Source organism: Pelodiscus sinensis, chromosome 30 (genome assembly GCF_052426305.1).
Source record: "Pelodiscus sinensis isolate ZL-2025 chromosome 30, ASM5242630v1, whole genome shotgun sequence".
Taxonomy (NCBI): domain Eukaryota; kingdom Metazoa; phylum Chordata; order Testudines; family Trionychidae; genus Pelodiscus; species Pelodiscus sinensis.
Genome location: NC_143081.1, coordinates 11,859,991 through 11,873,457, shown reverse-complemented (window position 1 = coordinate 11,873,457; position 13,467 = coordinate 11,859,991). Strand labels below are relative to the sequence as shown.

General features: G+C 45.2%; 1 protein-coding gene across 1 annotated transcript; it reads left to right on the top strand.

Annotated features, from left to right (window-relative positions):
• The first annotated feature begins 10,472 nt into the window (after positions 1-10,472).
• Positions 10,473-11,429, top strand: LOC142821279 (olfactory receptor 6C1-like). Its single transcript, XM_089774391.1, has 2 exons — positions 10,473-10,843; positions 11,348-11,429. The coding sequence occupies exons 1-2, from the start codon at positions 10,473-10,475 to the stop codon at positions 11,427-11,429; spliced, it is 453 nt and encodes a 150-aa protein (XP_089630517.1).
• The last annotated feature ends 2,038 nt before the right edge of the window (positions 11,430-13,467 follow it).

Genomic DNA, 13,467 nt, shown 5'->3' with positions numbered 1-13,467 from the left:
GAGATCGTCAGTGCTTTTGCAGAAATTCAAGCAGCCAGTGTAGACAGCTGGCAAGTTTTTCCGGAAAAGTGGCTGGTTTTCCAGAAAAACTGGCCAGTCTAGACACAGCCACGATGTTTGACTCCATTTTGGAACTTTTGTATTTTTCCACACACTGGTCTGGGAAACAAGTTTGAAAATAAAGGGTTTCCGCCCCATCCTAACTTTATATAAGGCAGGGAGTGATCTCATCTGTTGCTTTTCATTTGTCATATAAGAGGATTCCTGGAAGCACCAGAGAAACAAAAAAGGAGCTAGGGGTAGTTCTTGACCAAGACTAGTGGGCATTGTAGCCCGTGTCTAGAGACCTGAGAAGCCTGAGTTGCAAAGCAAATGCCACCTATGCCTTGGAGAGCCTGCTCACTTTGTATGTCGGGGTGAGGAACTGTTCATTCCCAGTCAGTATAAGCAGTGAGTTATACTTAGTTATTGGTTTTGTTTTTATGGTGGTAAATTGCTTTGATCTCTGAGATAACCATTAGAATAATTTCAAATCAATTGTTTCTAGTTAATATGATAATTTGTTGTATAATCTAATGTATCTTTAAAGTGAAGTGTCTGGGGGGAATTCTCAGCTTGTTTTGTACAATAGTTCTTATTACTCTCCGCATTGAGGGAGGGCAAACTCTGCAATATATTCCAGCTAATGAGGGATTTCACCATAGCAGGGTTGTAAAGTTCTTGGGTCCCAGACTGGAGAGATCATTTATGTTTAACAGCACAGTTATCCACATCCTCCTTTCCCATCCCACATAAACAGCTTGTTCCTTGACACCAACGTTCCCTTTATTTTTTTCTCTCTCTGTGGGGAGAGAATTTGGTTGTATGCACCAATACCCAAATAATGTGTAGATGTATGCTGCCAGTAGAAAAAGATCCCTATATTTAGGATATATTTTTGTAGCTGTCAATATAGGAATACATGCTCCATCCAAGAGCGGTTTAGCTTTCTATTACTGAAAATTTCAAATTAAGTACAAGAGCACAGTTAAATTACAGAATGCATACAGCAGTTAAAAAACCGTAATAAAAGCTCTTTGAAAGCATAACACGTGTCAACCTGAACCTATATATAGTCAGCATCTGAATTTACTGGCAAAAAACTGTTGTCCATTAGTGTAATAAAGATGTCTACAGGCTCTTATATTAAAATGTAATTTTATTTTACTATACTGTAAAATAAAATTGTATTTTTCAAAATGACACAAAAAAGACATGTCTTCTGAAATTAAAATAGCTTCTTTCTAGATTTTCTGATTGCAAAATTCTGGATACGTTCATCGAGGCTGACTTGACAAAGCACGTCCACTTCCATACACAATACGGAAAGTGAATCGAGTCTGTCCTGAAACATTGTTGTTCTCTGAGTGTTTTATATTATTTTCAGCTGAGAAAAAGAGCATTCTGTGGAGTTCTGACTTTTCCCATGATGACAACTTTGATACTTTTTTTGAAATATCAATTTTTTTCAAAAAAAAATCTCATTTTTTTTGGTGCCCCTGCTTTGCTAGCGCCCTAAGCATGTGCTTAGTCTGCTTATTGGATAATCCAGCCCTGCCTCCATGCTTAAAGGGACCCTACCCTCACCCCGGACAGACAGTTCTCAGGGTTCCCTGTTTTCTTGTCTACCTCAATGAGGAACAGCAAAGCAGTCCTGGCTTGGAGTGTCCTGAGTGCCCACATGGAGCCAGAGCTGCCCCTGGTCACGTCGGTGCATCTCATGGGGTCGTCGCCATCAACCCGGCTGCACTTGCTGCAGGCTGCCATCAGGGGGGTCCATCGGGGATTGACAGGTTTCAGGCGGCCCTGAGGGAGAGTGTCCACCTCGAGGAGTCCTCAAAGCCTCCCCCGTCCTCCCAACCGGGGGCTTGTGCCCCATTCTTCCCTCATGTCTTTCCACTTACCCCTCCCTAGCTCCCCTTCCTGATGTCAAATAAAAGACATGTTTGTTCAAAAATAGAAGCTGGGTTTATTGAAAGAAACTGGGGGGGAGGGGAATGAACCTCTGGGAGGACTCGGAAAAAGAGGTGGGAGAAGGGAAGAGAGAGGGTGGGAGAGGGATTGGGAAAACCTGGGAGGAGGGAGCTAGAAGGGGGAAGCAAGGAGAAGAAGGGGGAGGGGAAGCTCAGGGATCATGGTTAGGGGGCCTCACTGGACCAACCTGACTTTAATGCTAATCTGCTCCTGGGTTCGCATGTGGCCTTTGGTGGCCTGAATGGCAGCTATCGGCCATAGAAGGCCACATTCCTCCATCTAGGGCTGAGATCATGGAGGTTGGGAGCATCCCCCCAAACCTGAATAAGGTCCATGATCTCCACCCTGGACCAGGAAGGCGCCCGCCTTCTCCAGCCCCTGTCAGGTTCCTGTGAGCTGGCAGACTGCTCCTGGGGATTGGTGGAGGGCTGGCTGCCAGTGACTTGCTGGCTCATGTTTTGGAGCTACTGGGTCAGGGGCCCAGGTGGCTGCTTCTGGCTCTGGGCTTGGAGCTCACACAGGCACTGTCACCAGGGTCTATCCCTTAATGGCTCCAGGGCTGGGGGAGAGGAGAGTAAGTTTTCCTGGTTGTGCCCAGAGGGGTCATCAGGGCTCCTTGGGAATCATAGAATCATAGATCCATAGAGCTGGAAGAGACCTCAGAAGGTCGTCAAGTCCTGCCCCCTGCTCTAGGCAGGACCAATCCCAAATAAATCAACCCAGCCAGGGCTTTGTCAAGCCAAGACTTAAACACCTCTAGGGATGGAGACTCCACTACTTCCCTAGGTAACCCATTCCAGTGCTTCACCACCCTCCTAGTGAAATAGTTTTTCCTAATATCCAACCTGGACCTCTCCCACCACAACTTGAGACCATTGCTCCTTGTTCTGCCATCTGTCACTACTGAGAACAGCCTCTCTCCATCCTCTTTGGAACCTCCCTTTAGGAAGTTGAAGGCTGCTCTCAAATCCCCCCTCACTCTTCGCTTCTGCAGACTGAACAAACCCAACTCCCTCAGCCTCTCCTCATAGGTCATATGCTCCAGCCCCCTAATCATTTTGGTTGCCCTCTGCTGGGACCTCTCCACTGTGTCCACATCCTTTTTATAGTGGGGGGCCCAGAACTGGACACAAAACTCCAGACGTGGCCTCACCAGAACCGAATAAAGGGGAATAATGACATCTCTGGATCTGCTGGCAATGCTCCTCCTAATGCATCCTAATATGCCATTAGCTTTCTTTGCTACAAGGGCACACTGTTGATTCATATCCAGCTTCTCATCCACTGTAACCCCCAGGTCCTTTTCTGCAGAACTACTACTTATCTGGTTGGTCCCCAGTTTGTAACTATGCTTGGGATTATTCCGTCCCAAATGCAGGACTCTGCACTTGTTCTTGTTGAACCTCATCAGATTTCTTGTGGCCCAATCCTCCAATGTCTAAGTCACTCTGGACCCTATCTCTGCCCTTAAGCGTATCTACCTCTCCCTCTAGCTGAGGGTGCAATCAATCCCCTCAACCAGATCTTTAATAAAGATATTGAACAAAACCCGTCCAAGAACAGAACCTTCAGGCACTCTGCTAGAAACCGACCATCATCCTGACATCGAGCTATGGACCACTACTCGCTGGCTCCAGCCTTGTGGCGCGGGGCCTATTGAAGCGCGGGGCCCAGGTCAGCCACCCCATTCGCCTGCCCTATATCCACCACTGCTAGCGGGCGGAGGTTCGGAGCAGCCCCTGGGGACTCCAGCCAGGGCTCCATGGCCCCCGCCCCTGCCCACCCATCAAGGCTCCTTCTCTTCCCAGCCCATCGTTGCCCTGCCTCCCCTCCGAGCAAGCGGCATCTCCACCTCATTGGCCACCCCAGCTACAAGCAGGATTACACTGGGGCAAACAATAGGGGTACGTCTACAAATCCCGTTAGTTTGAGCTAGGTAAGGTAATGAAGGCAAGTGGAGTAACCGTAGTTTGAATAGGATCTTTAATTCGAATTACCTCCTCCATGCCGCGTGTTGCCAAGGGCACGGAGTTTGGACTAAGGGGGATTTAAAAATGGTAGCACCCAGAAACATGCAAATGAATCCTGGGATATTTATATCTCTGGCTTTATTTGCAACTCTGCTTGCCTTCACTACCCTACTTAGCTCGAACTAATGAGCTAGTGCTTTCTGCAATTCTATTTCTATATTATCCTGTCCAATACAGAATGCATGTTGCTCACAGTAATGTGTTATGATCGGTATCTATCGATTTGCCATCCCCTGCATTATACTGCTCTGATGAATGGCAGGATTTGTTGTCACATGGTGGCATGGGCCTGGATAAGAACCTTTTTGATCTACATCATGCTGCACATTTTGGTTTCTAATTAACATATTGTGGTCTCAACGAATTTGACCATTTCTTTTCTGATTTTTCACCCACGAAAAAAGCGTTCTGTGGAAACACTGCGAAGCTGACAATTGTGACAAAGTATGTGTCTATCGTATTGACAGTTACGATCTTTCTATTGACCCTGGCATCCTACATTTCTATCATCGTCTCCATCCTGAGAAAGCCTTCCATCACTGGAAGGCAAAATGCTTCTTTTACCTGCTCCTCTCACCTCACTGTGGTTGCAGTTCACAATGCATGAGTAATTATAACCTATGTGATTCCATTGTTCAAACCTCCTGCGGTCCTGTATAAAATATTGTCTGTCTTGTACGCAGTCCTGATATTCTCGATCAACCCTGTCATCTACAGCCTGAAGAAGGGGAAGAAAACAGTGTGTGTGCATGTGTGCCTCTGGGACCAGGCCTCTAATCCCAGTTTCCCAGCTCTGTGATTGTTTCCACGATCTCATGGAATCATAGAATCATAGAACTGGAAGAGACCTCAGAAGGTCATCAAGTCCAGCCCCCTGCTCTAGGCAGGACCAATTCCAACTAAATCAACCCGGCCAGGGCTTTGTCAAGCCGAGACTTAAACACCTCTAGGGATGGAGACTCCACTACTTCCCTAGATAACCCATTCCAGTGCTTCACCACCCTCCTAGTGAAATAGTTTTTCCTAATATCCAACCTGGACCTCTCCCACCACAACTTGAGCCCATTGCTCCTTTTTCTGCCATCTGTCACTACTGAGAACAGCCTCTCTCCATCCTCTTTGGAACCTCCCTTCAGGAAGTTGAAGGCTGCTCTCAAATCCCCCCTCACTCTTTGCTTCTGCAGACTAAACAGACCCAACTCCCTCAGCCTCTCCTCATAAGTCATATGCTCCAGCCCCCTAATCATTTTGGGTGCCCTCCGCTGGACCCTCTCCAATGCGTCCAAATCCTTTTTGTAGTGGGGGGCCCAGAACTGGACACAATACTCCAGATGTGGCCTCACCAAAGCCGAATAAAGGGGAATGATGACATCTCTGGATCTGCTGGCAATGCTCCTCTTAATGCAACCTAATATGCCATTAGCCTTCTTTGCTTAGCTTCTCATCCACTGTAACCCCCAGGTCCAGATCTGTGTTGGAACTCTGCCTCTCCTCCATCAGCAGCATGGACTGGTGACAACGGTTGCAAGTCCTCAGTGTTCTCCTTTTGACTGTCGTATTCGTTTCACACATTTTACTGTGAAGTGGTAGACTTAGAAGAGTGAGAAATGGCCCAGATTTTCATCTCAGTGACTCTGGTGTAAATAAAGAGCAATTTACTCCAGTACATTTCTGTTATCAGAACGGGGCTCAAATTCTCTGTGATAGAAAGCACCTGGGTTCAGACATAGCCCTGGTGTAAGAGCAATGAAAAGAGAGGAGTTACTACAGAGAACAATTTGGTCCATGCTGCTGAAAACTCACGACAACTTTCTTTCAATATTTCAGAACATACAAGCAAGGTTGCTGTTAATGAATCCCCAAAGGTCCTCTTTGAAACGTTCACCCCAGTGGGATATATTACTGACCACAGCGCTTAGAGTCCATCCAGGAATTCTTGGGTTGTGTTTAAACATCAGTGATTTAAATTCTGAATTCCCCAGTTGTTGCAGAAAGGCGAGCCAAGGGGCTTCGAACACTCAGCCGGGCTTTTCACTGACATGAATCCAGGGGCTTTTGCTTCAGTCTAAGAATCATAAAATCTGATGACATTTTGGCCCATTTCCTAGTGGACACGTGCTCCAGGCCTAAGCAAAGGATGCAGCATGAAAACGTCTCATGTTGTTTCATCTGTTGCTTGCTATTGCGTTGTTCATCCCTTTGTAACAGTAGACTGGGGAGGAGTGAATACACTTGGGTAGCTCCCACTTGGCAAGATGTTTTCATTGGAGAGAGGTAGTTGGGAAGGGCCTGTTCATGTTAATGAGTCATTGGGGGAATCAATAGGCCCGAGGAGAAGTTTCTCTCCCCTCAGGTTAGGCTGCTAACGACACTCTGGAGAGTCTGTCAGTAATGGTCCTTCTGACTCTCCCGGGCAGGGCACCAGGAGAAATGATGCTGGACTCCATCTTGGGACTTCTGTATTTTGCGCCACACTGATGTGGGAATCGAGTTTGAGAACAAAGGGTTCCCCAACCTTATATAAGGCAGGGAGTGATCTCATCCGCTGATTCATTATCCCCACACAAGGGGACTCCTGGAAACAGCAGGGAAACGCAGAATGAGCTGGGACGATGCTTGACCAAGACTGAAGGAAACTGGAAACCCGAGACACACGAGGTGGAAACCAAAGGTGCCTTCGCCTTGTGATCCTGCCCACCTGCCGGCTCCCTCTGTCAGGGTGAGGAAATGCTCATTCACAGTCTATGTCACCAGCCTGTGGTACTTAATTTCTAGTTTTACTTATTTCTGGCAAACTGCTTCGCTCTCTTAGATAGCCTTTATCATCACTTAATGTAACCTTTACTAATTAATGAACTCATTTGTGGAGTAATCTAATGCGCCTTTAAAATGAAGTGTTTGGAAAAAAATCTCCGTTTGTTTAGTAGATGAGGGCTTATTCCTCTCCACGTTGAGAGAGGGCAAACTTGGCAATTCACTTGAACTGCTCAGTGATGAGGCCAGAGCTGGGTTGTACAGCTCCGGGGACCTAGACTGAGGAGATGGTTTATGTTCAGCAGTACAGAAATCCACCCCCTTCTGTCCCATCCCACATAGCCGGCATGTTCCCTGACACCAACATTCCCTTTTATTTATTTTTTTTCCATCTCTGTATGGAGAGAATTTTGTTGAATGTGCCCATACTGAGGTAACATGTAGATGTCTACCCCTCGGAGAAAAACAGCCCTGTCTATGCAATCAATACTTTTTTAATATTAACACAGAGATTCATACTCCATCCAAGGCTGGCTCAACATTTCCGAACTCACTCCCTAGAGAATTTCAATTGAGCAGGAGAGTGCAGTAGAATTGTGAAATGCCCAGAGCCGTCAAAAAGCGATAATGACAGCTGCTTGAAAGCATAAAATTAATGTGGAATGCATGGGTGTGTTGGGAAGTAACAGCAAACACAGAAGAAAGTGATGGGGGTGAGTGTGAAAGAGACAGAAGAAGTCACTGTTGGTATGTGTGGGAGAAAGAGATATGTGTGAGAGGAGAAGAAAACAGTGGGTGTGCATGTGTGAGACACCGAGACAGTGTGCTTGTGTGTGTCACAGAGATAAACACGAAGAGTGTGTGTGTGTGTCTGTCTGTGTGCTGGTTGTTAAAGAAGTGTCTGAGAGACAGTGTCTTTAGCACACACCAGGAAGTTCAGAACAGACCAGCTGAGTTCTTTGGCTCCTGAGCTCTGGTCTCTGTCCCACGCTTTACAGACATTGGGCACATGGGCAGGGGGAAGAGGAAGAAGAGGAAACTCTAATATGGGGCAAGTGTAAGAGGCAAAGAAAGGCAATGCCTCCCCTGGGTCTTAGTGCCCAACGTGTCCACCCTTTCTACCTCTGTTCTGACACTGTGGGTTCCCACAGCAGGCCAGAGTGCCGCCTCTGAGAGCATCTATTATCCTAAAAGTGAAATATGTTTTTCATCTTGCCTCACCTGTTAGCATAACACTGAAACGGTCACAGAGTCATTGAGTGCTAATGAAGCCATTTAACAGGCTGAACCTGTTTACTGCCAGGATCTGAACTTACTGTCAAAAAGAGTGTACATTGTGCCCTGCGCATTAGAGTAATACACGTGTCTGCTGGAGCTTGTTTGGAACACTGAAGTAGTTTGTGCCTGAAGTTGATAAAATCACATCTTTGAAAAACCCTTATGGAGATATTTAGGGGCACAATCCTCTTTGTCATTAACTGCTTGGCTCTTCAGACATGTCGTTCTTTAACAAAAAGCAGGACTATGTAGCACTTTAAAGACTAACAAGAGGGTTTATTAGGTGATGAGCTTTCGGGGGCCAGACCCACTTCCTCAGATCAAATAGTGGAAATAAATTGTCACAACCACATATACCAAAGGGTACAATTTTAAAAAATGAACATATATGAAAAGGACAAATCAAATTTAGAACAGAAGGAGGATGGGAGTGGGGAAGGTAATTATCTGTGAGCTAATGATATTAGAGGTGGGGAAGCTATCTTTGTAATGGGTAAGGTAATTAGATTCTTTGTTCAAACCTAAGCGTAGTGTTGAATTTAAGCGTGAATGAGCATTCAGAGGATTCTCTTTCAAGTGCAGTCTTGAAAGGCTTATGAAGCAGGATGCAGGTAATCAAGTCGTTGAGACAATGTCCTTTCTTGTTGAAATGGCAAGAAACTTTTTTTTCTTTGTGATCCTGTCTAATATCTGTTTTGTGGGCATTGATCCTTTGGCGATGTGTCTGAGACATTTGTCCAATGTACAAAGCAGACGGACACTTTCATCACATGACAGCATAAATTATATTTCTGGATGCGCAGGAATATGTGTACTTGATCTTATAATTCACCTGGTTAGGTCCAATGACGGTATCAGCAGAGTGAATATGTGGACAAAGCTGACAACGGGTTTTGTTGCAAGGGAAGGTACCAGGTTTGGTATTAGTGTGGTATGTCCTGTGGTTGTTGGTAAGAATCATATTGAGGTTAAATGGTTGTCTATAGGAGACTATGGGTTTGTCTCCCAGAATCTCTTGGAGTTCAGTATTCTGTTCCAGTATAGGCTGTAGTTTATTGATAATGTGTTGGACAGTTTTAAGTTGGGGCCTGTAGGTGATGACAAGTGGTGTTCTATTGTTGGTTTTCTTGGGTCTGTCTTGAAGTAGATGGTTTCTAGGTATTCGTCTGGCTCTTTCAATTTGCTTTTTTATTTCTCCAGGTGGGTAGTTGAAGTTTAGAAATGCTTGGTGGAGATCCTGAACTTTCTGGTCTCTGTCAGTGGGATTAGAGCAGATGCGGTTGTATTGAAGGGCTTGGCTATAGATGATGGATCGTATGGTGTGTTCTGGATGGGAACTGGAAGCATGTAGGTAACTGTACGAGTCAGTGGGTTTTCTGTAGAGAGTGGTATCTAATTTTCCATTTCTGATTTGTACTGTGGTGTCCAGGAAATGGATCTCTCGTGTGGAGTGGTCCAGGCTGAGATTGATGGTGGGGTGTAGGTTGTTGAAATCTCTGTGGAATGTCTCCAGTGTTTCTTGGCCATGCGTCCAGATCATAAAGATGTCATCGATGTAGCATAAGTAGCGAAGGGGTAAAAGGGAACGGGAGTTGAGGAAACGTTGTTCTAGGTCAGCCATAAAGATATTAGCATACTGTGGGGCCATGCGTGAATCCATGGCTGTGCCGCTGATCTGGAGGTATACGTTGTTCTCAAATTGGAAATAAGTGAGGGTGAGAACAAAGTTACATAGGTCTGCTATCAGATTGACAGTACTGTCCTCTGGGATAGTGTTTCTAGTTGCTTGTAATCCATCTTCATATGGGATGTTTGTGTATAGAGCTTCTACATGCATGGTGGCAAGGATGGTGTTATCGGGGAGGTAATCGATGTTTTGTAGTTTTCTTAGGAAGTCAGTAGTATCTCGCAGATAGCTGGGGGTTATAGTTGCATAGGGTTTGAGAAGAGAGTCTGAAATTTTATTTGCCCTTTTCATATGTGTTCATTTTTTTAATTGTATCCTTTGGTATATATGGTTGTGACAATTTCCTTCCACTATTTGATCTGATCTGCCACCCAATTGTCAGTGAATGTGTGAACGAGAATCTTAATCTGGACCAATAAAAAACCCCAAACAATCCTGCTCCAGCTCATCCTTTCTCTGGGTTTGTTCCTCAGCAGGTCTGAGGAAGTACAAATATGTAAATTAGATGTTCCAGGCTCACAACTATTGGAAGCTCTGCCTCTAATTGAAATGAGTCCTCCTCTGGAGATTTACAAGTTAACTATTTCAGAGAGGAGACACAGCAGCATGTAGCTACAGATCCCATGTTCCTAAACCAGGCAACAAACAGCACAACCTGTCTGCATGTGCTCACGGTGTAACTGATGCTTTTGTGTTTCCAGATATGAATTATGGAGAATCCAGGAGGAAATCAAACGCCCATTGTAGAACTGATCCTCGTAGGTTTTGGGAATGACCCTGAACTGCAGCGCCTCCTCTTCCTGCTCTTCCTAGTGATCTACCTGGTGGCTGTGGCTGGGAATCTCCTCATTGTTGTGCTAGTGGTGGCTGATCGGCACCTTCACACCCCCATGTACTACTTCGTGGCCAATTTATCTGCTGTGGAGATCTGCTCCGTCTCCACCTCCCTGCCCAGGCTGATTGGCAGTCTCGCGACTGGGGACAGAACCATTTCTCTGCAGAACTGCTATGTGCAATTCCATTTCGGTGTTATCCTTTCCACTACACAATGTCATCTGCTCACGGCCATGTGTATTGACCGGTACCTAGCGATCTGCCACCCCCTCCGTTACCCTGCTCTGATGAACGGCAGGGTGTGCTGCCACATGGTGGCCTGGGCCTGGATAATCGCCATTTCCTACAGTATCATGCTGGAAATGTTAAGATTGCAATTAACATTCTGTGGTCCCAAAGAATTTGATCATTTGGTTTGTGATTTTTCAGCCACAAACTCATTCTGTGGTCGTGCCGACAAACTGTCAATCGGGACAAATTATGTGTCTATCATATTGATGTTTATGAATTTTCTACTGTCCCTGGCATCCTACACTTGTATCATCATCTCCATCCTGAGGATCCGCTCCAGCACTGGGAGGCAAAAGGCCTTTTCCACCTGCTCCTCCCACCTCATTGTGGTTACAGTTTTCAATGTGTGTGCAATTATAAACTATGTGGTCCCAGTGTTCAGACCTCCCCCACTCCAATACAAATTATTGTCTGTCTTGAATGGAATCGTGATACCGTTGATCAACCCTTTCCTCTACAGTCTGAGGAACAAGGAGGTCAGTCAGGCCCTGAGAACAGCTACTGAGAAACTGGCTGCTTTCAGACACAGGCACAGAGTGTGAAAGGTGCATTTTAACATATTGTAAAATAGAGATGAAATGACGTATTTCCTGACAGTTGGAAATCTCTCTTGGTGCATGTCTCCCTACGTTCCAATTTCTATTCAACGCCCATTTTCCCTCACCTCCACTCACTTTGACTCTCTCTGGGTATGTCTAAACTTGCACCCTGTTTCGAGGGAGGGATGCAAATGTAGACATTTAATATTGTAAATGAAGCCGCTATGTAATGATGGGATGTAAATATCCCGCACTTCATTTCCATATTCGTGGACGGGCGCTACTTCCAAATACTTTATTTTAAATTAAAAATACTGTTTAGATGCAATTATTTCGGGAGATAACCCTGCTTCCGAAATAACCCTTAAACCTCTTTGTATGAGGAATAAGGGATATTTCAGAAGGAGGGTTTTCTCTTGAAATAACCGGAGGGAACATAACAGGTAATCATAACGTGATTCCTCTCATCTCGTTCATTTCCAAAAGAACAGAGGCTAGGGAAACCATTCCTACCCAGTCTGGCTAGTCACCATTGATGGACCTAACCTCCATGAATTTACTTATCTCTTTCTTGAACCCTATTAAACTCCTAGTCTTCACAACATCCTCTGGGTTGGAATTCCTTAGGTTGACTGTGTACTGAGTGGAGAAAATCCTCCTTTCATTTTATACCTGCTGCCTAGTAATTGTATTGAGTGACCCCTAGTTCTTATTATTTTGGGAATAAGTAAATATATTTTCCTTATTCACTTTTTACATACCAGTCTTTTTAACCTTCTTTATATGGGACCCATTTCAAACCCCTAATCATTTTTGTTGTCTTTTCCTATAACTTTCCCAATTTCAATAGATCTCTTTTGTGACCACATCTGTACACAGTATTCAGGACGTGGGCATAGTATGTGGTCTTAATTAGAGGCAGTAAGATGTTCTCTGTCTTATTCTTTATCCCTTTTCAAATTATTCCCAACATTCTGTTTGCTTTTTTGACTGCACTTGCACACTGAGTGGATGTTTTCAGGGAACTATTCAGAATAACTCCAATAACTCTCTTGGACATCTGGGTTTCTAAAGTTAATTTCCAATGTCGCAAATTTTCACCCAAATATTCTTGCTGTCTTTCTATCTAGGAACAGTTTTCTAGAGCTATCAAGTAAGGACTTGCACAGCTCTGCACACATCTTTCTCAGTTTTTCACATTAATTCTAGAAGTGATGAACAAAGCCAGTTCTGAAACAGTGATTATTATCTTGGGGCATTTTGTGTATTTATTTCTACAGGCCACCCAGGAAGAAGTGGAGTCCTGTAACTACCAGGTGGTAGAGTCATTCTTATATTGCCGGTTTTCCTTACTGGATTATTTCACTAGTTATTCAACATGGAAAAAGTTTAACTGATGACACTGGAGAAGCCCCACACACCAGATTATGCAGAGAGTTTCCCACCCTTCAGCAGAGGGGGAATTGGAACGAGGGTTGTCTGACTTCCCACTTCATCACCCTGGCCACTTAGCTCAATGTGAGAACGGAGTCCCCCTTCCATCCCAATGCTTAATGTGAGCTCACCTGCCCCATTGGGCCCTCAGGTGAGTTAGCTGGAAGAAATCTGGGTATGTCTACACTACAGCACTAATTCGAACTAACTAATTCGAATTAGTTAATTTGAAATAAACTAATTCGAACTAGTGCATCTAGACCTAAAAACTAGTTCGAATTAGCATTTTGCTAATTAGAACTAGCATGTCCACATTGAGTGGACCCTGAACCGAAGTTAAGGCTGACCGGAAGCAGTGCCGGCAGAGCATCAGGTTAGGACTTAGAGTGTGGAGCTGCTGCCTCAGGCTAGCCGAGGGCTGTGCTTAAAGGGACCCGACCCCCACCCCGGACAGACAGCTCTCAGGGGTTCCCCGCTTGCAAAGCAGTCCTGGCTTGGAGTGCCCTGAGTGCCCACACTCGGCACATCACATCACTCGGCCATCAGCCCAGCTGTACTTGCCGCAGACTGCCATTCGGGGGTGGGGTGGGTTAATCGGGGGGCTGCA

Coding starts and splice junctions, on each gene's coding strand:
- LOC142821279 (XM_089774391.1), top strand. CDS start 10,473: ATGGAGAATCCAGGAGGAAATCAAACGCCCATTGTAGAACTGATCCTC. Junction 10,844..11,347: donor ACGGCCATGTGTATTGACCG/GTACCTAGCGAT, acceptor TTTCCTCTACAG/TCTGAGGAACAAGGAGGTCA.